This window comes from Heliangelus exortis, chromosome 21, assembly GCF_036169615.1.
Source record: "Heliangelus exortis chromosome 21, bHelExo1.hap1, whole genome shotgun sequence".
NCBI classification, from domain to species: Eukaryota; Metazoa; Chordata; class Aves; order Apodiformes; family Trochilidae; genus Heliangelus; species Heliangelus exortis.
The window spans coordinates 1,846,013-1,871,858 of record NC_092442.1 but is presented as its reverse complement, the minus strand read 5'-3'; the positions used below and the strand labels follow the sequence as shown (position 1 = coordinate 1,871,858).

Sequence of the window (25,846 nt, the reverse complement as noted above, 5' to 3'; positions counted from 1 at the left end):
CAGGGAAGAATAAACAGGCTGAGATCCGAGCATTCCCCTCGTTAACGAAAACTCCTGGAGTTCTCCTTTTGCTTTGTGGAAGCTTCCTCCCTGCCCGATGGATGCCATGAAAAGTAAACAACCCAGAACAAACAACCCGCTGCCTTCCGTAGAGCCACAAGAAATTTCCGCGAGGCTTTTTGATTATTTATTTCACTGACCGCTCAACACCTCCCCTGACAGAAACCACACGGAGGGGAGGTGCGAACGGGGCTGCCTGTCCCCCCTTTTTCCCCATAGCAGTGCGGGGGTTAGGTTAGGTCAGGTTCGGTCCGGTTCGGTTCGGTGCGGTGCCGTCCCGCGGTGCGGACTCCAAGGCCCGGCATGCGGCGGGGCTTTGCGCAGGCGCGCTGGGCCGGCCTTGAGTGGCAAGTTGTTTGTTCCAGCGAGCACCAGCTGCTCGGCACTCCGGGCTCCGCTGCCTCCCGGCACGGCTCCTCTGCCCCGGCCTCCCCCGACGCTACAACTTTTGCACCCCTCGTTCCTTCATCCCTTCTTTCTCACCCCCCCTTCCCCCCGCCCTTACCCCCGCGCCGGGAAGGAAGAGGAGAAAAAACAAAAACAAAAAAAAAACAGGAGCCGGGGGAAAAAAAAAAAAAAAAAGGCACCGACAATAACAGCTCCCCCCTCCCCCTCCCCATTCAAAAACACAAAATAAACCCCAGGGATAGATGAACTACAAATGAGAAAGAGGAAAAGATGGAACTGCACATCCTAGAGCACAGGCTCAGAGTGGCCAGCATAGCCAAGGAGAGCATCCAGTTGTTTACCTATGGATTAATCAAACTTGCTTTCCTGTCCTCCAAGACGAGGTAGGTGCTGCGGCCGGGGCAGCGCGGGGCTTGGGGCCGCTCTCCTTGGGAGGGGTTGGGCAGGGTGCTGGGGGCAGCTTCCTTGCGAGGGGGTGCTGGGGAAGGGGCACCCTCTTTCCTGCGATGGGGCAGGGTGCTGGGGTGGGGGGCACCCTCCGTCCCTGCCAAGGAGCTGGGGGATCCCTTCCTTGCGTAGTAGCAGGGCGGCCTCCTGCTTGCAAGGGGGTGGGATGATGGGCTGGGGGACGCCCCTCTTTTTGGAAAATAAGCGGGGTCCTGGGATGGAGGACCCCTCCTCTTTGGAAGGGGGCAGGGTCCTGGGTTGAGAGGCTCCATACTTGCGAGGGGGCAGGGTGTTGGGGTAGGTGGCACCCTCCTTGCAAGGGGGTAGGGTACCCTCTTTCCTGCAAAGGAGGAGAGTGCTGGAGTGGAGGGGACACCCCCCTAAAAAGGGACAGGGTGCTGGGTCGGGGGGCAGCCTCCTTCCTGCAGAGGGACAGGGTGCTGGGGCGGAGGGGAGACTCTCAGCGAAGGGGCAGGGTGCTGGGATGAGTGCGAGCACCCTCTTGCAAGAAGTCAGGGTGCTGGGGTGACAGGAAACACCCTCCTCGCCAGAGGGCAGGATATTTGGGGGGGTGTGGGGGGGGGACGGACAAACCTGACTCTTCCCTACACACCCACCCCCTATCCCAAACCCGGGAGATGGTGCTGGGGGTCAGCACTGGAGTTGGGGGGCCCGGCAGGGGTCTGGGGCAGCCCCCACCGGGGCTCCGCTCCCCCTCTCTCTCCCCCCCCGGCCCCGGAGCCGCGCTGGGCGGATGAATGAAAACAGGTGGGGGCCGGGGGGGCCGGCTGCGGGCTGGGGGCGACCGCCGGACAACAAAGGCAACAACAGCCACCAGAGGAGGAGTGGTTTGGGTTGGTGGTGGCTTTTTGTGCTTTTTTTTTTTTCCTTATTTTTTTTTTTTTTTTTTTTCTCCCCCCTGGTTGTTGTTCCTTGCAGCACTTATCGAATAAGAGCGAATCGTCCCCACGCGTGTTTGTTTAAAAGGTGCTTTTTTTCAACGCTGCCGGATTTGGGAGGTGGACAGGGGGGGAGAAATGCATGCCTTGGTTCCCTTTTAAAATCGTGGTATTGAGTAATAGGGATTGGGATAGCTTTCGGGGAAAAAAGGAAAAAAAAAAAAAAAAAGACGTAGCGCAAGGCACTGTGAGAAATTTATGGGTTTTTTCAGGGAGAGAAAAAAACCACTCTGGCTGGTCATTGCTTGTGTGCAAGCTGCCTAGGCCTTTCGCAGCAAAACAACTTGAATTGCAAATGTGTATTCTTGTGTCTTCACTTAGCTTGTTGACTTTGTTGCTCTATTCAGAAAGAGGAATGGGAATGTAAATAGCACAACTCAAACTCTTCTTGTTTTTCCAGCCTGGTAATTAGTATTTCAGTTTTCTCCCCATATTCATCTTGGACAGGGCTCTTGTCTGAAGGCGGGAAATTTTCTTTGGCAGTAGGAAAATAATAAATAGATAATAAATTTGCTTTTTATTTCTTACATTGTTTTTATTCCAAGCTGTAATTCAATTCTCTCTCTGTGATAATGCTTACGGATGAATGGACCTATTTGTGGTGTAATTTGATTACAGTCCCTTATCTTACAGTTAAACTTCATGCATTGAAATTTCACTCTGATTTGGGGCTCATCCCATTTGGCTCATCACTATCGTGGTTTGCAGTGGAAAGTGTATCAGCACCTTGTTTACTGCTGTCCCTGAGTGCTCAACAGAGCATTAAAGCCTCTGCAGTTTTAAATTTCTATTTTTAATGTGCTGTTTCATTATAATTGAAAGTGGTTGCTGAGCTTTTGGAGGGGTTGTTGCTCCCCCTCCACGCTTAAAATGTCACTGTTAACGTCAACAGTGAAATCTTTAGATCTGTCACTCCTAATGCAAGGACTGGTGTTTGGTGGGTTCTTTATTTTTTTGAAGTTGAAGGGTGGTCCTGTTGTCTAGTTCACACTGTGTTTAATGTCTTCAACACCAGAGAGCTGTGAAAGGGTTAGGACAGTAAGATAAGCCCTCTGGGGTGTGATACTTTGTCCTGCACGTGGGTGCAGAACTTGAGAGTTTGGTTGTGTCCCCAGTTCCTGTGGTGTCTGGCCCTTTCCATGCACAGTGTGAATATCCATAACCTTTCCCTAGCTTTCTTGGAATCTCAGTGGTCAGGTACAAAAAGTGTCTGTGGAGAGGTTTGTTGGCATGGGAAACTTCTTTTATTTCCCTTTCATTTATTTTGTTGCTTTTGCAGACAGTAGAGATGCAGGGGGGAGAAGGGAAAGGTTTTTTGTGTCCTAAAGACAACTGATACTACTGAAACACTGTTTTTTCTGCTGGGTTCTTTTATATGCCTGGGGCAGACAAGGGCTCTGCCCCTGGACTTTCTGCTCTGATGAGCACCATGAGAGGAAGGTGAGGGTCTCTGGGAGATGCAATGTCATAAATTTATGATCCCACTCTTTCTTTTTCCTTCTCCTTTAAGAAGAGATTGGGGCAAAGAGACAACAACGTGGGTGCAAGACAAATCTCCCCTCCCAGCCATCTGAAAAGGAGCACTTGGGGGGATGAAAGAGGAAAGGGCCTGCATCCCTGCTAGTCTGTTCTGGTGAGAAAAAAAAGATGCCAGTTACACCACCAGTTACTTACATCACCTACGTTTTTCCCAGTGAGATGTTAAACAGAGTTTTTACCTGTGCTGCCTGTAGGAAATAATGATTGGTGGGACAGATGTGATCCAGAGAGGTGACAGTGACATCATCAGTATCCTTATATTAGTCATGCAAGAAAGTACAAATGTTACCTAGGCTTTTCTGAGAAGTGATCTGGAGGGAGTATGAGAGTTTCTGTCATGTTCTCACACACCAAGGAAAAAGGCTGGAACAATGTTTTAAATCTTGTATGTTTTTCTGCCTCTTCTTGGGAAGGGAAAGTAACAAATCTCCCTCTTTTATTTGGCATTTTGCCACTTCCAGTCTGCCCTTGTTCATGACACGAGTCTTTTAATTTAGCTTCTGTTACAATAGCAGTATTTTTTTTGAGCAAGGAACAGCAGTTTTGGAACTATTCCGATGGCCAGAAGCAAGAAAGCAGTTAATGGGGTGAAGAGGTGAGACCAGTGGTGAATAAAACAGAGGGCTGAGCTGAAAGAAAAACACTATTAATCATAAATTTAAGTTAGGCATGAGGTGTTTTATGCAAAGTTGCTTTAAGACAGGTAGTCCAGAACTAAGTAAGATCCAAACTCCTAAGCAGTCACACTGAGCAGTGTGCTCCTGATGCTCTGTTTGTGTAATAAGAGCAGAGCTATTGGTTTCAGCTGAGCTCTGCCAGGCACCCTAGTGGAGGATCAGATCTGTGTAATTTTTAGGTGCAGGCTGAAGATTTGCATGTGCCTAAGCTCTTGGCTTAATTTTTTTTTTTTTTTTTGAGATTTCCTTGGTACCAGGGATCTTCCCCTATTAGAAGGCATACCAGGTGTTGTGTATGCAACAAGAACACCCTGCTTGGCTTTAACATTGCATCCTTTTTCTTTTGTGTCTCTGTACATGGTCCTCCTCTGGGACAGAGCACTGTGCTTGTCTCTAAGTACCCACCTTCAGCTCCCAGTGTGCTGCAGAAGAACAGCTTAAACCATCTCATGCTATCAGGTGATGTGCCACAAGCAACCTGCCTGAGGACTTGGCTGACAGACTGATGTGCTGCTACACTCCTGTCTTGATTTTGGTTTTCCTAATTGGGAAATATTTTTAAGTTCATCTCTTTTTACTGCAGAGGAGTTAAATCCGAATGGAGGGGGAGGACAGGGAGGAGGGACAGTCTTGGATAATGCTTGTACTGAGCCACCAGTGCATGCAATAGGGAGAAGGAAGGTGAGCCTGACCTTGTCTTTTTTATTTATATGAAAATATATGGAGAGTATAAGCTCTGGAAAATAAAGTAGGGTTAGAGTTTTTCCAAGCGTTGTATATGTCTAATGTAATCAGCCTGATTTCTGGGTAATGCTTTGGTAAAACCTTAAGCATCTGTAGTCAATGAGTTGATGAGGAGCCTTTCCTCTTTTTGTTCTGGTACCTAATAAAAAGGTTTGGTGGTAAACAGTGAAATAAAGTACTAGGGGGAGAAAGATGTTTTTAAATTTTAATGGTATGAAGTTATAACCAGGATGAAGTTGAGAGGTTAGTGTGTTTACAGGGCTAAGCAGTTAAAATAATTGTAGGTCGTGTCTAGCTACACAAATTTTAAAATACTTAAGAGTTTTCTGATACCATTTAGTTTGAGATGGTTGTGTCAGCATACTTGGAGAGAAGGAACAAGCTCTGCAGGTATAAAGCATGAGACCTTGTCAGGGAAGTCTGCAAGGCAGCCATTTGAAAAGCATCTCTCAGCCTGGTTTCTCTTCCAAGGTGCTGAGGTCTTCTAGAGGTACAGTTTGTGTATTTTGGTGATTTGAAGCAGAATTATTGGCACTTTGCAAGCTTCTAGATTTGGCACTAAATACAGAAAGTTGGCCTTGTGGGTGAGAGGCTTCCTGGAGAAGCTGGATGGAGTGGGGCCCTGCCCCATGCCCAGTGCTGCCTCTACCAGGGGATGCTTGGAGGCATTCTTGGAGTGGAGAAGAGCTTCAAAATAGTCATTCTAATAAAAAGTAGCAAGAAGTAAACAGTGATAAACTGTACAGACTAAGCTGGATTTTCTTTGGTCTTTGAACAAAGAATGAGACTAGGTTTGTTTGTTATCTTTGCTAAGCTTGTGATGGTATTTTTGGTAATCTATCCCTTTTGCTTAGTAATAATTGACACCTCTACTTAAGAACAGTGTGCTGTTTCTATTAATATAAGTGTTTCTCATTGCCTGATCACTTGTTTACTGTCTAGGTGTCCTGAAATTGGAGATACTGTAATAAAAGGTCTGGCTTGGATTTCAGAGCATAATAGGACAAACAAGTGCTTAAAATGTATCTGTGCATCATTTGAGGGCATTCAGGAGATCAGTAGTCTGTTTCCTTTGCTGTGAACTCACACAAACAAATGTTGTTTATGCCCTTTTATGAAATACAGCTTGGTCTGTAACATTGGGTGATCATCTGGCATAGGAAAGCTACTCCTGTTATTAAAACTTTTTTGCTTGCTTAATTTTGGTTTTATTTTTCTCCCTTGGCTTCTGCTATCATGTATGTCCTAGGAAAGCCATTGCATGAAGGGTTCTGCAGGTTATAAGACAGTGGTTGCTTATCTAAACAGGTTGGTTGTGTTTCCTTTTTATATGGGAAAGACTCCCACATTTCCTGGGGTTTTTTGTTTGGTTTTTTTTTTGCTTGTTTGTTTGTTGGTGGTTTTGTTTGTTTGGCTTTTTAATGTTTAATTTTTTTCTTCTGGGAGTGTCTGTGTGTTACCTGAGGTTTGGGGACTTCTTTTTTGCTCTGACCTGGTGACCATCTGGTACAGAAGGATTGAGCACTGATGTCCAGACACCCCAGGGGCTGGAGGGATGGGAAGCCTCATGGCTAAAGCTGCCTGCCTGGCCTTCCCCAAACCACTTGGCCTTCTTGTTTGCATCACCCAGTGCATGCATGGTGCTGAACTGGCAGGGTCAGTGAGTGGGAATCAGTTAAATGAAATAGAGAATAGAAGTTACTTGTTGGGGCTAAGAGCATCCTGACAATGGTGAACATCAAATTTGTGTTCAGGGCTGCTGGGGGTTTCAGCTGCTGCTGGGCTGTTCTGCAGTGTTTAATATGTTCTGCAGTGGTTTAATACCTTCAGCCTTGGAAAGGTTTCCTTCCTGGTGGTCTCTTACTGTTTATCTACAAATGTTGTTATTATTTCCCTTTCTTTTCTGCTTCTGACACATATGCTGAGCAGTGGGGCATTGCCATATTTTATGTCCCTCTTTGCCTGGCAGACCTGTCATGCAGGCCTCCACCTACTATGTGGTCCCATCAGGCTAAGGCTGATGCCAAGTCAGAACCTGACAGGAGTGCCCAGAAACTAAAGGAGATCCAAAAAGGTGGAACAGAAATACTGGATAAAACCCACAGTGTAATGCTGGGGAGCCCTGTGTGCTGGAGGAATGTTGGTTTAGATACTGGACACTTTAACAGGGCTGTCAAATTTTTTTAGCATTCTTTTTTTCTTGTGTGAACTTGGATATTTCCCTTTTACATAAATGAATACCTGGCTGCAGTTTGTAGTGAGGTGGTTGTTTTTCCTTGCTTCCTGTGATAAACAGATTCCATCCATTGGCAGAGCTGTTGCATCATTCAGGAATAAGGTGCAACATCAGTGATGTAAAGGAAATGACACTGGTGTTGAGCTGAGAAACAAAAAAGAGGAAAAAATCTTTCTTTTCTGCCACATAGCTCACTAAAAATCCCTTCAGCTGAATATATGTTTATTTTCTGATTAAAGTCAATATTTAAAGGAAAAATGTAGCTTTTATTAATTCCTGGATGTCTCTCCCTGCAACTTCTTTTCTTCAACAGTAATATATTGCAAGTCTGGTAAGGAAAAGTATAACTATTGTGCATTTGTCATCAAGAAGTAACAGCTGAGTTGTTCATTAACACAATAGTTTGCATCCACAGGCTACTCCTTCCACTTAGTTGTAACTTAAATTAGGCTTCATTTGATGGCTGGAACTATTTGACAATGCCTTGTTTGTGTTCCATAAATATGTAAATCTTTCCACTTAATTCTTCTCTTTTTAAAAATTCCATTGAGCACACTACCTCATTTATCTAACACACAACTCCTTAATCATCCTGCATATTTCAATGTTTTAATATATTTGGACAAGGGCTACAATTTCTTTTTTTTTTTTTTTTTTTTTCTGAGGAAACAGTGCAGATTTGTTCTGTTGTTTACTGCCAACTCCAGAGTAAACTCCAGCTCTGATCTGCTGATAGCTGAAGGCTGGTAAAGGAAGAATTATACAACAGGAATGTGAGGAAATAACTCCATTCATTGCAGTTCAGAATCAACAGAGCAAAGTCTGTAAGCTGCAGTTATAATTTCAAAATAAAAAGATTTCTCCTCCCCCTGATCTCAGCTTGGTTTTGTGTAGCTCACTATAAGATATATTTGTGAAGAGAGAAGACAACAAACAGACAAAAATGCTATAGGGATACAAAAAAAATAAAGCTTGTTTCGTGCCTCTCCAAACCTTTCCTTTTTTTCAGACTTACTGCATAAAGTTTTACTGTGCTGACCATGGAAACAGAGAATCTGATCTCATTTTTGTGGTCTGATGTATAATAAACATTTTGTGCTGGTTGATAAAGTTTTATTTTCACATCCAAAAAAAGCAGTGAATGCCTAAACTTCCTCACCAAGCAGAACTGACTTCCTTACTTTGGCCTGTTAAATCTGCTTTACTGGAGATTAAAATAAAAAGTGTACTTCTGAACTGCAGCCTGCTTGCAAAGCTGAGACATCAGAGTTGCTACTGAGCACCAAGCTGGCACATGAAAAACAGAAGTGGTGACTTTGCTTGGTGGCAGCAAACCATTTGTTAATCTGTTGGGGACTTCTGAGATAGGCTTTTGTGGAGATGTTTCAGTAAGCAGAGTTGTTTTTTCAGACCTCTGTGGTCCAATTAAGTTTTGTTCATGTGATGGAATAGACATTTTGAAGTTACTTGTGGTACTTTGGGCAGAAATTGTAGGGAGGTGGAGGCTGTTTCTGGTGGTAAGCTGTCCTTGACCCAGATTCTTTCAATACAAATTGTTTATAAAGTAGGAACCCAACGTTCTTGAAAGTGTGACTGTGTATTTGATCAAGATGGAACTGTAAAGGTAAAGTTCATTTTCTTTGCCTGCAAGGTTTCAATGTCTCTTGCAGAGGACACTACAGATGTGATACGGTGGTGTAAGCCACACCACTTAAATTCAGAATGCAACCTTTGAGTCTTTAGTTTAAAGTATTCAAAAATTTGATTTTTTTTTTCTTAAATATACTGGGGGAATTTCTAAAGGTGGGGAGGAAAAATTTACAAGTTTTGACATGGGTAAAACATTTAAAATATAGGTGTGACTCTCCATGTCTTTTTCTGTTCAGGCTTTTTAGAAATGTTATGCATCAGAGAATCTGGGTAATGACATGCACTAGTGATACCTGAATATTTATCCTAGTTTTGTGGTTAAAAGATCAGGATTCAACCCTTTATTATGCCACACAAATATCCTGTTTTACAGGGCGAGTTGGTTGAAGTTGACAAGTCAGAGACCTTGATTGAAATGGCCCATGTTAATCTTGTTTAACATTTGTAGCTTTTATTTCTTTTCCTAAAGAAGGATTGACTCTTTTGATAAACTCTAAGTCACTCACTGACAAATAAATGCAGTCTTAGGAAAAAGAAAAAAAGGTTGGTCATAACAGTGAGCAGGATATACTCTGTATGCATCTAAGCAATTGTATGCATTTATGTAGATTTACTCAGTCTTTCTTTTTATGTTTTTTGTGAAAATGATGGATGACTTGTTACATGATTAATCTTTCAGTTGTGATCTTTTTCAAGCTGCTTTTGGGTGGGAATTAACATCTGATTGTAACGTAGAAAACAAACATTTTCATTTGCTATTTTTAAACTACTGTGCAATATTAAATGTGCTGAGTATTTAAGAAAAAAAAAATGTATGTTTTTAACTAAACCATGTAATGTAACTGTATTCAACAAATGAACCTGATGGGGACTTGTGACTATACTTGTCAAGGCATTGGAGCTACAAGAGCTCAGCCTCCCACACCAACTTCTTGTTTGCAGACTGGAAGAAAAAAACCAAGTTCACTTTCTTTTTCAGTTCCTAATTTGTTTCTCAGCCTGGAATAAACTGATGATCATTCTGAACTACACTGAGTAATTTGAAATGAGGAAAATATTCTGCATTCTTGCAGAAGATGCTGTTGCTATCAAAATCTGGCTTATTGCATAAATGGACTGGTTCCAGTTGCTTTGTCACCAATTTCTCCTCAGTTGACTTCTTTAATTTGCTTTGGAGTTTCAGCAGCTAACATACTTGGTTTGGTAATTGTTATTTAAATTAGCTTATTTACACCTAAGATGCCATCACTTGAAAATTTTTTCAGAAATCTTTTAAGCAGATTAGCTAACACTAAAGTAAAATTGTGCTTTAGTTATTTTCATGTTTGAACTACTCGGTGGCCAAGTGGAAATGTTAGAATTAAGCTTTCACCTCTGTGAGGATAAATTTTGGGCAGTGTACTGAGATGATGTGGGTTTAGTTGCAGGTTATTACCCATTCAGCATTTCCATAAACCCAGCAGAGTTTTAATGTGTGGCTTGTTTGCTTCTGCTGAGCTGGCAAGGTGTGAAACTACACTTGGGCCTGGTTCTCTCCTGAGTTTACCATGGGCTTTCTGGGGGGAGTGGTGGGACTGAGTTTTGCAGTACTTACCTTTTACAGGCTGAGGGGACACAAACTGAGGTTTGGTTTCTTAGTTAAAAATAGGCAATCTACAGCAGTTTCTGTGCTAATGAAATTATTACATTATCCTGGAAAATGGAATGCATTTGAGTTACCTGCCCTGCAGTAAGGTAGTGGTAGTTAAAAATGTACAGTATGGCTGGACTTCTAAAGGACAGAGCATCACTTTTGAAACAGAATATTATATTTTTTTAAGTGGTGGCTTGCTTTTCAGTACTTGTGGTATACAGGTGTAACAGGTTTTTTGATGGCTGCCAGGAATGACTTCTGTAGATGGTTCCAGTTTTGGTTAGCAAGAATTCAGCTTGACCAGAGCTGGCTTTATTGGTTTTTTGGGGGAGGAACAATGGGGGGAAGAGGAGCAGCAAATGCCAAAGCACAGGGTTAGCTTGGTGGATGAGCATGGGTTTGGGAGCCTCACACAGGACTTTGACACTTAATGCCAGAGTGGAACCTTAACATTTTTGAGTTGTTTTCAGTCTAAGCCTGCAGGGTTCCATGCTCTTGGCACAAAATTAGAAACTAGCAAATCTTCACCAAATAGTTGAAGTCAGGAGGGGATCTCTGAAGATCATTTCACCCAACCCCCAGCTCGTCTCACCAGAGCAGGTTGCCCAGGATTTTGTCCAGTTGGATCTTGAAATCCTGCATGGAGCTTTGCTATCTTCTCTGTTAACATGTTGACCTTGCTGACCTTGTAATGCTTTGCTCCATTTGACCTTATTTTCTGCATATCATAATGTGTTATTTAATGTCTCATTTAAACAGGACAAAGTGTCTTTTGAACTTGAGAGAGTGAGTGCTTTTCAAAAAAAAAAAAAAAAAAAGATTGTGCAACCTCTCAGCTTTTGAGACAACTTTTGGTCTGAAGGAAAAACTGCAGTACTTTATTGGACCTTTATATTTCTTGGTAAGCATTTAATTATTGGCTGTGAAAAACTAGCTGAAGTTAGTGCAGCTTCAAGGCTGCTTTAACTTAAACAAACTCGAGGGCAAAAAATTCCATCCCTGGCTAAGAGCAAAGCTTGCCCTGGGACAGGGCAGGCAGTCACTGCTGCACCACTGCAGACAGCTGCATTAACTTTGGAGGGTGTTAGATGGATGTACAAGACTCATTAAGCTTCTACACAGTTTTATGCCCTGGACTCAAGTAGTGGAAAGTATTAGAATGGCACAAAGTCCAAATGTGGCTGGGTTTGACTTTAATGTCCAGTTGTGTGGTGGATGCCCTACACTGAGAGCTGTGCTTTGGCTTCTGACATCTTCCTCTTCTCCTGGTCATGAGATGAAACCACACTATGTGAAAAGAGTTTTTTCCTCTGTAGGTTTCAAGGGGTATCAAGTTACTCTAAGCCCGTTCTCATAATTCCTGTATATTTTCCAGGCATTTTCTTGGTTTTGTGCCTTGTCACAGCCCCCATCATAGTGCTGTGAGCTGGGGGCTGAGCCCAGGACAAGCACTCAGGGGTTGTGTGTCCGGAAAACCTGTGTCTGAGGAAGGAGAAAAATCTCTAGGGAAAGGGTTTGTGCCCAATCAGCTGTCCCCTGGTAGCTCTTTGGCTGTGACAGTCCAGAAAAACTTTTCATTTGCACAGGAGTGTGAAATCAGCCTGGAATGACTAAAGGAAAAGGACTTTGTGTGTCCTGTACCCATGTGAATGGTTTTGTTCATTCAGATGGTGGTTAAATTGCAATCCTAGGCAATGATTTAAATATGAAGTGGTACCAAAACAATCTGGTTATCTGTTAAGTTTTAATGATTTTGTGAAGCAGTGTATTGTGAATGGGTAACTTGTAAAAATGATAATGACCTAATTATTGGGGGGATGGGGGGCATGAAACCACACAGGAAAAAAAGTCAACTTATAAATAGTTACATGCCCATGTGCATAAAATGTTTCATGTAGAATTTGTGTCCTTTTGAGATGTACATGAGCATATGCTTAAATTTATTTTTTTTCAGGGTCTGTAGTGTATCCCTTAGGCTTTAAGCTGATACATCCTTGGCTGTTAATCCATGTTTGATAGCTTCCATGGCATGTTGCTGCTGTTTATCTCCTTTTGAGTTCCCACTGCCTGGAACATAATCCTGCATTTTTCTTACAGATTTGTTGATGGCCACAGCACTTTGAACAGTTAATGGCTCTATCTTTAAGTGCAGTCTCTGTTGGCTGGATAACTGAGAGTGCAATTGAAGGATCATAGCAAAGCAGTTGATGAAATTCCTGTCCCTGAGCCAACTGTTCCCACCTCTGGTGTTGTGGAAGTTGCTGTTAACTTGTGTGGTCCAAGTTCAGGGAAAAAACCCAAACAACAAACAACCCCACACCTTTGAAGCCAGAGCAGTTTGGTTTTGTTATTGGCACAGGCTTGCAGATAGTTGGAGTAGTGCAGCTCTGGGGTGGTTAATTTTGGAGTAAAAATGGTTCACTTCTTAGCCTTTCTTTGCTGTCCAGGAGACTGTTCAGATGTTAAATCTTGGTGTAGGAATAGAAATGATGTATTTGTACAGGTGTGAGTTGTGTGGATAGCAATGGTGTTAATCTGTTCTCAAAACTCTAGGACAGGCTCATCCTGCATGTATTACTGGTATCATGTTTTGGATATTACATTTGCTCATTTTTTTGGTTTTAATTCCAACAGTATTGGGTTTTCCCTTTCACTTGGGTTGAAAAAAACGTCAGCGACAGGAATAGAAGAGTTCCTGGATTTAAAAGAGAGTGGTACTTTTTCCTTGGCTTGTTTAAACATATTCCTGATTATACATTCCTTGCAGGATCAGCACAGAGAAAAGGACAATGAAACAATTTCATGGTGTTCCTTAGATGAGTCTTATAAAACAAAGTTTAAAATGAATTAGGACCTCTCTTTTTTTTTTTTTTTTAAGCACTTGTCAAATGTTCTCAGTGTTGGGTTTTCTTCCCACTTAATGTGCACTTTATATCAAAGCTAATGTGAGGTACATGATAATATTTTCAGAATCACCTAAGTTCCATTTAAAAAAAAAAAAGACTTAAGCACTCTGTTCCCCAAGGCTCATTGGAAGCCAATGGGGCTTACAGTAACTCTGAAATGTCTGCTGCTGTTGGAGGGGAAGACTCTTAGGGGTTTTAAAAATTTTTCCTGCTGGACAGATAAGCTGATGATATTCAGGACACACTTGATAAAACTGCACCAAAGGGAGAGGAGGCTTAGTGAGCCTGGCCATGCAGATGAGAGTGCTGATACATTTTTGAGAATTAGTTTAGGGAACCAAAATGGGGTCTCTTTGTTCTTCTCTCACCACATAGCCGCGTGGATTAGGAATCCACTTGATTCCTTTTTTCCATCAGGGCAGTGTCAGCCCCTGTGCTGCTGCTCACTGTGCATCAGCAACCCCTGTGTGGCTGCACCTCTGAGAGGGGCACAGGTCTCACCCTCCAGAGGGGGAAACTGAGGCACACAGGGGGCAAATGGCTTATCCATCCCACAAAGCAGCTCTGCAGCAGGACCTGACTGTGTTTTTTCCAGATCCTGCATAATTTCCACCACCAGAACTGCCTCTTTGCAGTGGGATAGGTGAAGGCTGTGTTTGCAATCTGTGAGTTACCCACTTGAAATCCTTGTCATCCACCTGCTGCCTTCTTTTTCTTTTTTTTTTTTTTGCCTTTTCTGTTTGTAGTTCATTACTGGAGATGTGCTCTGTCACCTTTGCTTATACCTTGAGAGAAAAATAGGAGCTGAAAGATACCCCTTTGAGCTTCCAGTAATAACAGCAGCCTTCCTAAGACTCATGAAGAAAACAACCAGAAATGTACTGTAATGCAGGGGTGGGTTTTTTTAATGCACAAACACACATTTAATACACAAACATATATATACACACATATGTGGCTGCATGTGTATAAGAGACCTCATCACTCTCTCCAACTCCCTGAAAGGAGGTTGGAGCCAGGGGGGGGTTGGGCTCTTTTCCCAGGCAACTCTCAGCAAGACAAGAGGGCACAAGAGGTCTCAAGTTGTGCCAGGGGAGGTTTAGGTTGGACATGAGAAAGAATTTCTTTCTGGAGAGGGTGCTCAGCCATTGGAATGGGCTGCCCAGGGAAGGGGTGGATTCTCCATCCCTGGAGATATTTCCAAAGAGCCTGGATGTGGCACTCAGTGCCATGGGCTGGGAACCACGGGGGGAGTGGATCAAGGGTTGGACTTGAGGAGCTCTGAGGTCCCTTCCAACCCAGCCCATTCTGTGATTCTATGAATATATCTCTAGGTACACACGTGTCATTCCCAAGTCAGGGCACTCTTGAAATGGAAATTGCCTCAGCAAGCAAGAGGTAGCTCGTGCTGCCAAACAAACCCACATGTTTTAAGGGCTCTAATAGCTGGGCTTCAAGATAGAGAACGTCTCTCTTCCCAGTATCTTTCAGATGACAGCTGCCACAATGAAGGCTGAAGATGACAAATACATTTTCACACGGCTGTATCCTGGGCACTGGGAAGGCTCCAGAGCTCTGAACAATAGCAGAATAGGGAGCTGCCAGCAGGGAGTCTGAGTGGACAAGTATAATCATGCAGTGCTCAGCTTTCAAGGAAATTACAGTTAGTGCACTGACTTGCTGGTAATAGTGATGCATTGTTTAGCTTAATAACTTATCAGCTCTCCAGGAACCAGCTAGTGATCAGCTGTCATCATAAACTGCTAATCATTCTGTTCTCAGATTGTCCTAAGATGAACTAAAGACCTGTCACATCACCTATTAAGCTGGCAAACTGAGTGCACTATAATCTTTTTTTAAGCTAGAAAGAACAATATTGCCCACCTTTTTGTTCTCTTGATCTGTCATTATCTTTATCACATGTAATTATGCATGTAGGGTTTTTCTGAGGGATATTGTATTCTTTTGGCTATTTTTTTTTCTTTGCATTTGTAGAGTCTTTGTTAAATTGCTGTTCTTTGTGATAGCTATTAGGAGCTAAATCTGAAACCTTTTTAAGAGACATTTGTTTTTCATAGAGCATTTGGGGCAGAGGGCTTTTTTTTTCTTCTTTCTTCTTTTTTTTCTTTTTTCTTCTTTTTTTTTTTTTAGTGTTTGTCTAGTACCTTAGCTCCTGTCAATCATTAGTGAATGTATCCTGACAATGGCTCTCTGTAGTAGCAAAGAATGATTATCCCTCTTACACAAATGTGGAATTTAGGCATGGGAAGATTGAGTGATTTACCCACAGGCATGCAGGGAGCTCTGGAGGAACAAGAGGAAGCAGCAGGCTGGTCTGAGTCCTGATCCTGGTGGGCCATATATCCTTGCTGAGTGCCTGCTGGCTTCTTGTCAAAGGGTTATTTGTGATCTCTGAGCTGCTGGTGCTGAAGGAGCCTTGGAGCATTTCTTTGGAAGGAAAAGTGGCCACTGATACACGCATAGGTATTAACAGGTAATATATCTGAATCTGGTGTTTAAAAGGTAGTGTTTTAAGGTCTGGCTCTTCTGATTCTGCTGCATTGGGATCTTATTTTGCACTTTGGAGAGACCTTATTGTTATGGCTGTGGAGGAAAGGCTCAAACTTCCTACCTCAGGACAGATCCACACAGAAGTTGCATTCCTATAGCTGTAAATTAGGTGGCTTGGGTAAATCTGGGGCTGTAACCAGTAATACACAGAACTTGGCCTGGACAAAATAACTAAATTGTTCACCCTTTTTTTTTTTTTTAGTTGTTTTTTGTTTGTTGTTTTTTGTTTGTTTGTTTTTGTTTGTTTTTTGTTTGTTTTGTTTTTAGGTGGTTTTTCTTGTTTGTTTTTTTTATGTTAGGTTTTTGGGGCTTTTTTTGTTTGGTTTTTTTTGGTTTCTTTGTAGTCCATGCTGGACTACAGCTGCTACTCTGTGCTGCTCCACACGAGAGCCAAATAAAACCCATTCCTGTGGACTACTGCAGAATAGTTCTGTTTGCTAACATTTAGACCAACCATCCCAGAATACTGGAAAATACAAAGGCTGTGGGGATACCTTTTCCTGGCCAGCAGTGCACAGATATGCAGGTCACGGGGTGGGGGGAGATCTCCAACCTGTTCCATGATGGATCTGTTCAAGGGGAGGGGAGAGATGGATGTGATCAACTGAAAGAAGCCTCCTTGCTCTTCTTCATAGAGCAGGCAGCTGCAGGACAGCATCTACTGAGCACAGGACTTGGGCAAGCAGTGGGGTAGGCTGTTTTTTTTAAGACCAGAACCAGTACACCAGTGTTTAAACAAAATCCTGAGCATTTCTGTTTGGGTTTTTTTCCAGTTGTTTGGGGTGTTTGCTTTGGTTTCACCTCTCCTATGTCTGTCTTGAGAAAGACAATTGTATCTCAATCACTGATGACCAGAATCAAACTAGGAAGGAGCCTTCTGCTGCAGGATTTATTGCCTGGCAGGTTCATCTTGTCTGCTGAAATGTCATCTTTAGTTATGTTTTGAGAAGATGCTGCCTGACTGTGATATCTCTGAACCACGTGAGAAAACATTTGGCTGCATCTATTCTTATCAGTTATGGTAGTATTTGTCTGGTTCCATTTAGAGAGGTCTTTGTGTATAGTATTGAAAATTTTAGGATCAGCCTCTGCTCATAAACAGAAAAGCTCAGGTTGTGGTGAAATGGTGGTCTCTGGGGAGACTTAGCTTTGCATGTGCTTCAGATGCATCCCCTCTTTCTGGCAGCAAGGAGGGAGAAAAATGCTGAGTAAGTACATCTGGTCCTTGTGATGGTGTTTCATAATAAGGAAATACCTGAAACTTACAGGTGTGGCTTTCTCTTTTCCATGGGAATGTTTCCTGCTTAGCCAGGAGTTTGCTGTCTTCCTTCAAAAACAATTGTAAGGTTGTCTCCTGCTGGGAATGAGCCCTGTTTTATTGGCTTCAGTTGCTTAGGGACAGCAAATGGTGTTCAGCCCCAACTCAAGTTTGTATCAGTTCCTTATATTTTGCATTGTACTAAGTTAAAAAGCATTGCCAGGTTTCAAAAAAAGCCAAACACCCAACCAAACAAAAAGCCTAACTCATCTGAAAACCTAAAACCTGTGTGAAATTATGTTGGTGTGTATTTAATACACATCATAACCACTGTGTAATGATTTGCCTTGCTCTTTGTATTGAAATAAAGCTGATGTGGATGGTTATGCTTGACCAGGGCTTTCCCATGCAAGAGGCATTTCTTTCTTTACTATGCCTACAAATATAATATTAGAAATGTGGTATTCAGGCTAATTATTTTAGACTTTAGACAAATCTTCTTGGGATGTCCTGATAACCCAGTTGTATGCCAGGCAAAAGCACCAAGTTTCTCCTCATTGATGGCAGTAAATTAGAGCTCAGGCTGAAAAATTCATGTGAGGGGGAATGTTGTTCAAACTCCTGTTCATGTCAATGGGACACCAGTTGATTGCTTGAGGTTTCTGGGAAATTACTCTTTTTGATGAATGTAGCATGCATTAAGATCCTTGGATTGATTCATGCTATACTAAAGCCAGCTCTTGGGTATCTCTGGGTGAGTTGTGTAAATGGTGAAGTTCCTGTACTAAAGGAGCAAAGCATCCAGTCTGGATCTAGATCAAGCAGCCTGAAAGCAGCCTGCCACCATCTCCTGGCATTTTGGTGTTGATTTCCCACCTTGGGAAGCTCAGCAGACAGCAGGATTTTTGACTGTTCATTGCCCAACATCTCATTCCAGACTTATTTTTATGATCTCTGCTACTTGAAGTTTTCTTTTTGCCAAGGCTCTCCTGTCCCTTTGTCCTGCTGGCAGTTTATGTTTACAGCACTCCCATCCTGGTGCTCAGGTGCTCCACCAGGGTTAGAAACCATTGTGTGCTGCAGTGGCTGTGAAGATGCTGATATCCTGTGTAATGGGTGCTTAAGCCTTGCTGGTTTACATCTTCCCCTTTTATTTCTGCCTTTGTGACTCTGAGATTATGCTAGTTTGGTGAAGAAAAAAAGTCCTGGTGGCTCTGTGCCATCATTTCAAAGAATGGCTGTTCACTAGGCTCTTGATGGAGAGGTTTAAGAAGAAATTATTTTGCTCCTTGGGTGTGAAAATGCTGGTTAAGTATTTAACTGGCATGGGGCTACCCTTGCCTGGGAGTCTGGCCAAATAGGAATTTTGAAATTGAAATTAAAGACATGGGGCTGCACCCTCAGTAGACTTTTTCATAGATGTTTTGTTTACAGCTGTCATTGGTGCTCAGGAGCAAGATGTGATGCTTCACACTGAGATTGGTGCCTCAAAACATCTGTCCAGCTGCTAGGGAAGAGTTGGGTACCATACTGAGAGGGGGAGGATTCAGGGCAAAAAGGGTGTTAGACTTAATAAAGGTGTCTAGGAAAATTTATGTGTAATTTTTGTAGCTTTTTTATATGCTGAGCTTTGTTTTTGAAATTATGGGGAGGATCCTCACATCTATTGGGAAGCTTAGGTGCAGAGATTAATCTGTTGGACACATGTCACAGTAGTGCTGACCTCTCTACACCCCCTTTATTTGGAGCAGCAAAGTCTGAAGTTTGCCAGTGGTCAAATAATTGCAGTAAAAACATCCAAGCATTTTATTTTTGCCAGGTCCTTATAACTTCGGAGCCTCATTTTGCCCTGTTTTCAAATCCCTTGCATGGTTGCATTACAGCTGGCAGTGACACAGGCTCATTTAGGTCAGGGCAATGCTGTCAGCCAAGGAAGAAGTTAACAGGAGCAAGAGACAACGTTTTGGTGGACAAAATGAGCAAATTCAAAAAAAATTGGGGTTTTGGTGGACAATGAGCAAAGCTAAGCCTGGGTAACAGGAGCAGTCTGTATTCCAGTGAACACAGTGGCTATCCTGACATAAAAGTAATTGCAAGGGAAGGACTTTGTCCCTACCTGCTGAGAGATTTGTGTGTCACTTTCTTTTTCCAGCACGCTTGGGTTCAGTTCTTCAAGTTGCAAATGGTGCCCACTGCTCACACAGCTCTGGGATGAAGCCTTATCCACTGACTAAATCTCCTCAGCAGTTGCAGCTTTTGCTTATTGCAGCCTCAGGTGGAACTTGAAGCTTATTTTACAGAAATACATTAAATTACAATTCAGCTTTTCTTTGGCCAGCTCAGCAGTGACTGGCCTGTAAACCTTGGTGTGCTGTTGCAGTTCTGTTTTGGAGAAAGTTTGTCTGCAATTTAATCCAAGAGATTCCCTCCTCCCCCCTTTATTCGTCTGAGCACAAAATTATTACTTTGACATTGTGTGAGCTGATTCCCACCAAGGTAACTCCCTTCCCTGTAGAGAGAGTGGCCTGGCACTGGAGCTTCCCAGGAAATCTGTCAAACCTGCTTCACTGTGGCCTGGCAATTCACTACTTGCAACATTTTTATTAAACTTCAGTAGAGACTTGCAGACTGACAGATGGGAAGCAGGACGCATCATAAAGGCATTTTTTGTCATTTTACCCATGAATTTGTGGCCTCATGGAGCCTCCTCCTGAAATGTTGGCATCTGGAGCAGCTTTCCCATCGGGCAGGAGAGGCTGGGAGGGTGTTTGCTTCCTGATGCCATGGAGACAATCAGTGTCACACAGTTAGACATCACCAAACCAGGCAGTGTCATGGCTGTGTCCAGAACTGGGAGAGACTGGTTTCAGTGGAATTAGCTGATGTTCTGGTTGGCTGATTCATTACTGGCTTTCTCAAAACCCCATGCTGTCCCTTGTTTTTTTTTTTTTTCATAATTAACCTATTTTTCTTGATCTGGCTTGTTCATCCTTAAATAATGAGATCCTTCATGAAAACAGTTTCTTCTGCTCAGAAAAGATGCCCAGACTGTTCTTCTCTGTGGGGTCGTACCAGGGTTTCTTCTCTTGGATTGCATTTGTGTCTTAATAAGAGTCCTGAGTGCTTGGGGATTCAGGGATTGGGTTTATTAGTTTTCAGAAAAAGATCTCGGTCCCCTTGCTGACAGTTTTGTCTTCAGCTTGCTGCCTTTTGAAATTGTCTGCAAGTTCTGCACTGACACCCCATCAATCTGTCATAGAAGAGAAGGCATGAGTGACATTACTTGTTTCAACATATCATAACTGTTATGTCTGTTCCCTCAAGCCCTGCAAAGTCTTGTTATGTCAGTCAGGGTGTGTGGGAGAGGTTTGTGTATATTTTTGTTTTGGGGAGATCTCTTTTGGAGTCCTTGATCTTTTCCATCTCAGGCCTTGGAGGTATTTGGTTCTTCCCAAAACGTGTGGTTTTCAAGAAATGCCCCTTGTGCTCAGCTGGCTGAAGCTTTTGCTGCTGAAGCAGTGGATTTATCAGCTGCAGCTAAGCAAGCTTCTTGGGGCAGAGACTGAATGTGCAAGAGGTCTGGATGCAGGCTGGAAGCTGTTGCAGTACAGATGGTGCAGCAGTGGGCAGGATCAGTGCCCTACTGAAGACTTAGAAGTTATGGGTTTGATACAGGAATTACTAAATCATTTTTTCAGCCCATGTTTTGCAGTAGGTTAAATTATAATTACAAAGCCTTTCATCTCTTTCCCTCTGTCTCTCTCTCTCTCACACACACAAAATAATCTCTTCCCTTTATCTCTTTCATTCTTCTTTCTCTTTAGTCTGCAGAAAGCAAATTCCTGCAGAATTCCTGGCATAAAGATGGAAACTGATAACACTGGGGTGTAGTCCTGAAGCAGGAGCTGAAGCTACAGCTGTTCCATCATTGCCAGCACATTGCCATGCATTGCTATGGAATCGTGGAAGATTCCTGGAGTGGAGCCTCTCAAGGGCACTGTGTCCTCTGGCTACATCCAAGTCCAGTGGGGGCTGCCCTGGTGCCACTGGTGTAGCCAGTACAGAGCTGGGAGCCAGGATTCCTGGCTTCTATTCTTAGCTCAGTAGCCAATTCATTGCAAAGCCTTTTGCAAATCATTTAGGTCTAATCCTGCACGTACAGCAGCCCCCAGAAAAGTCCTTGCAGTTTTCCACTAGGACATAGGATCAGCTTCTTAACTGCTTTCTCTCCTGCAGGAGGACTGGGGGAATGAAAATCAGCATCTTTCTGCAGAAAGTGTGATAATTTGTTGATGTTTGTGAAGCAGGAATGTGGGCATTACTGTGTGATGTGTGTGTCCTGGCATCCATAAAGAGGTTTGATTGATTTATGTTATCAGCTGGATCTTTGGAGCATGGGATTTTTGGCCTTTCTCATCAGAATACAATTTTAGATGATTAGAAAGGATAATGCAGGAAATGCCTCTGCACTGGGCTTGCCACATGTCCAGATGGCAAGGTCAATATACCATGGACCTTGCTCAGTTGCTTTGTATGCCAGGATAAGTGCTGCTGCTTCTTTCTCTCTTTATGCTACTGGTTCAGCTATAAAAAGAGGAGTTCTGTGGCTGTCAATAAATTCCAAGTGTTGGAAATTAATACCTACAGTGCACCCTGCTTTTATTTGCCTTAAATTAATTTCCATTGCAAAGTTAAGTGGGAACTCACATTTAGGCATGGTACTTCTGCTCAAGGTAATCAGAGCTGCAATCTTAAAATGGAGAGAGAAACATTCTGGGCTAGGAGTGAATCTCTGTAGTATCTTGGAAGGTAAAAGGACACAACAAAAAGGATACTACAGTGTGCAAACCCCTTACCTTTGCAGTTGGCTGTGCTGTCTGCTGTAGCATGTGCAGTTCTGGCAGCTGCCGAGTGCAGCATCTTGCTCTGCTTTATGTTCCTGGTGCAGGGACAGAGGTGGATTAATCCACAGAGCTGTTGGCAAAAAATCTGTTAGGAGGCTTTTCCGTAGGAGATTAACTTGAAAAAAAAACACATCTTGATTTTTCTGTCAGTTGAGTTTTTTGGCAAGTGCTAGAGAGAAAGCATGGTCTCCTTGTAAACTGTGTTCTGGAAACACGGAGCCTGGTGCTGGATTTTTTTAATTGTTAGGAAATGCTTGTTACTGTAGAGACAGCCCATGCTCTTGCTGTGAAGGAGCAGGTCTCTGCTTTACATAGATTTGACTAACAGGGCTTTAAAGTGGGCAGTCTGAATTAGTTAAGTACACCAAGGGAGAGAGGAGCAGATTTATTACCTCCCACAGCCTTCAGGGTGGATCAGCATCCTCCCTTCTTCTCAATGAATGAAATTCAGCCCTGAGCTGGACAGCAAGCTGTTTCTGGGAGCCTGAGGGGGCAACAGGGCAGATAGCACTGGTAGCCCATGGTGAGAAGCTTGAAGATGACTTTTAGTTTGTTGGGAGCCACATGCATGTGCCTGGGTAAATCTACTGGTGTCTCTCCAGCTTTAGTTTGTCTCCTTGTCTCTGGCTGCATATTGAGGCAGAGCACTAGAGGTACCAGCACTGGTGCTGACTCCTGCTCCTCATGGATGGAACTCCTGCCCATGTCCCATGTGCCCCTGTCCCTCCCCAGTGCTGGGGAAGCATTCCATATCCACAGGGAACCTCTGAGATCCCTGCACTAGGGCTGGCTTTGGCCACCCCAAAGAGCAGCCCTGGGTGTCCTGCTGCTTCAGAGCCCTTGTGCATGCAGCAGGCTGCTGCTCTTTAATGACATTTCCCTGATTTTATTCTAATGCCTTTCCAAATGGATTTTCTCATCCTCAGGGTGTTTTCCCTTCTGCTCTCAGTGCCTCCATCAGTTGCCAGATCCCTCCTGCCTTGAAGGCTCTCAGAAGGAGCCTGTCTGCTGCTGTTCTGCCCCAGGGCACCAGTAACCCCTGTGGGTAAAGCAAGGGATGCTCTGGGGTGACTGGGCTGCTCTGTCTCCAGGGGACCCAGGAGTTAGGTGCAAGCTTCCAGTTTGCTTCTCAGGGTGGTACCCCCAGTGCTTCTGATCCCAGAGCAGCAGGAGGACCTGTCCCCCCCCAAAAAAAGGGCCAGGAAAAAACCTTAGTGCTGGTTTTCCAAGCACTAGAGAAGCACCTAAAGATCTACTCAAATGTAGCTCAGTGTTGAGGAAGTTGTGCTCTTGATGCTTTTAGTATTTTTTTTTTGTCTAATGCCTGCCCCAAAACTAACAGACTCTTGGGCTTCTTTGTGCACTAATAATTTTTTTCCACAATTTTGAGTGTTTTCAGCCATAGAGCAATTTTTTTAAATTTATGTTCATTTCCTTTTGCTGACACTAGAACATCATATGATTTAGGGCTTTGTTTTCAACCTTGATATGAAGACTAATTACTTCCTTGCATCCTCTCAGTAAGAAAACATGGGATTTAATCTTTCTCAAAAGAGAAAAGCAATGGAATATTTTTAAGTGCATGAGAGCCTCTGGTAAGTCCCTAGGTCTGGATTTATTTGTTTTTTAAGATTTTTTTTTTTTTTTAATTTTTTTTTAATGACAGCAAAACATTAGGAGCTGAGCTCCAAACTCCATCCATAGCTCACTATGTGACAGTTTTCTGTTTGGTTGCTTGTCCTCACTGGGTCTTATTATGAAGTTACAATTCAGCCTGTGGCTGAGTACTCTCAGTAATGAGGGGTACACTGAGGATATTTACTGTTTTATATAAAAAGTCAGTATGTATTTGTCCTGTTTCAGCCCTGTGACTTGCTTTGATTATCCCCAGTCTTCCAGGTAATTGAGCTGTATATCTCATCCCTGTCTCTCTTTATATTCTCTCTTGTTTTAATTTGATGAAAGGGAGAAGCAGGAAACTTGGGAGCATCAGCAAATTGTTTCATTGGGGAGGTGTGTGACAGGGTTTAACAGAGGTGCCAAGGAAAGGGCAGCCTGCTGTCTGGGCAGTTTGGGAAGAAAAAGGTTATTTCTTCCTCATCAGTTTTACTTTAATACAAGCAAGGGAGCAGTCCTGGGGCTGCTCCTGTGTAATGCAAGACAGACAAAGCTGACATGAATGATGTTCCACTTCTGCTCCAAGTAGCTGTTAAAACTTTTAACTAAGATTTCTGTTAATGGTCTGGCCAGTAATGACTGAGGGCATGTATTAGTGTAAATACCAAGTAGTTTGGATGTCTCTCTGTCAGTGAGGATCTCTAACAGGGAGCTGTGCTTTATAAAAAGTTTGGTTTCTATTGTAAGTGGTGTTTTTTTCTGCTGTGTCAGCCTGCAGAGTTCCCAGTTTCCCTGGATCAACAGGCTGCCTCAGGGCATGAGAACTTCAAGCACAGTCATTTCAAATTTCATTTGAGCTTTCTTAGCTAGGTATGTGATGAAGTAACCTGATAAATGGGGAAAGCATGGACTGGGGGGCTGTTCCCCAGCTCTTGCCTGGCTGGAACCCCTTCTGTGGTTGTACCATTCCAAGATTTGTTTGTTTGCTTCCAAGATTTACTAATGAACTTTTTCAAAGTTTGGCAGAAGAAAAGTTCAATTACTGTTTTGAGGACAGGCTTAGGGGATTGAGAGGTGGCAAAACCAGGATGAGTTGGAAAAGCAGCTGAGTTCCATAGAACAACATTTTATCCATGTCTGTCTGAACCATTTTAAGCATTTGATATAGAGGGATTACAATTCTTTTAATTCTTTACAGAGATATTAACTTTCTGTACGTACTGATGATTTTCTCAAGACCACTTTAGCAAGATACATAAAAAATTAGAAAATCATTAATAGTGGCTGCCCACAAGCTTTTTAGCAAGGGAGTTTTTACAGCCTGCTCATGCCTGTGGCAGTTTTCATTGTTGGATTCCAGTTTTAAAAAAGAGGCAAGATAGATGGTTTTAAATATTTTCACTCAGATCAACTATACATACATTGTCAAAACAATGGAATTAATTTTAAAATTTTGACATTATCAAAAAAAAAACAAAAATAGAGCTGTTCTTATTCATGCTCCAGTCTGAGCCTCTTTAGCTGCACATGCTTTAGATTAACACTTCTTTTTCTGTTCAGGTGCCTAAAATACATATCCTTGAGCTTCATATGATTTATTTTTATAAGCCAGAATTTTAAGAAAAGCTGATATCACAGGATCAGTGACAGTAAAACAGACTGGCAATGCTGAATCTTATTCCAAGTGGAATCCCTAATAGTGTCATGTATGCTTGACAGTTGGAAAGCTAAAGAAAAAGCAGAAAAATGTCTTTTTTTTTTTTTTTTTTTTAAAGCTGGTTGAGTATTTTAACTGTACTTTCAGCTGAAGAATAGGCTCAGATCTGTCTTCAAGTGGCTGAGCCTGTAAAGGCCTTCTCAGATGCCTCTCAGCCAAGATTTTGGGTTGTACTTCTTAGGAGCAGGACAGTACAGACATTCCCAGTAAAGGGCAGCTTTGTTCAACATTCCCTCTCAGCACTGCTCTGACAGCTGATACTGACCTCAGATATGATTTAAATAGTGTCAGTTGTGTTGGAGACAACATTTAAATGTAGACCTGTGCTTGGGGATCTTCATGGGAAACTCTCCTGGTTTAATGTTTAGCCATCTTTTGCCATCAGGTGACTGTACAGGTTGTAAAAAACTGATTTGTTCTTTTAAGCAGAAGAAGGGGGGAATAAGGAGCAAAAACCAGCCCAGCACAACTTGGACAAGTGCTGATGGCATCTGTTCACACAGGCAGAGGCTTGCCAGAG

At 42.9% G+C, this 25,846-nt stretch overlaps 1 protein-coding gene across 2 annotated transcripts in view; it reads left to right on the top strand.

Annotated features, from left to right (window-relative positions):
- The first annotated feature begins 409 nt into the window (after nucleotides 1-409).
- CASTOR2 (cytosolic arginine sensor for mTORC1 subunit 2) overlaps nucleotides 410-25,846 on the top strand; it is a 113,289-nt gene continuing 87,852 nt past the window's right edge. Inside the window, exon 1 of one of the 2 annotated variants that reach the window (XM_071765235.1) lies at nucleotides 410-851. In XM_071765235.1, coding sequence (XP_071621336.1) covers nucleotides 739-851 — 113 coding nt within the window. In that variant the 5' untranslated portion in view covers nucleotides 410-738. Of the gene's footprint in view, nucleotides 852-1,654; nucleotides 1,684-25,846 lie in introns of those variants that run through there. The other variant, XM_071765236.1, reaches the window with a different exon arrangement.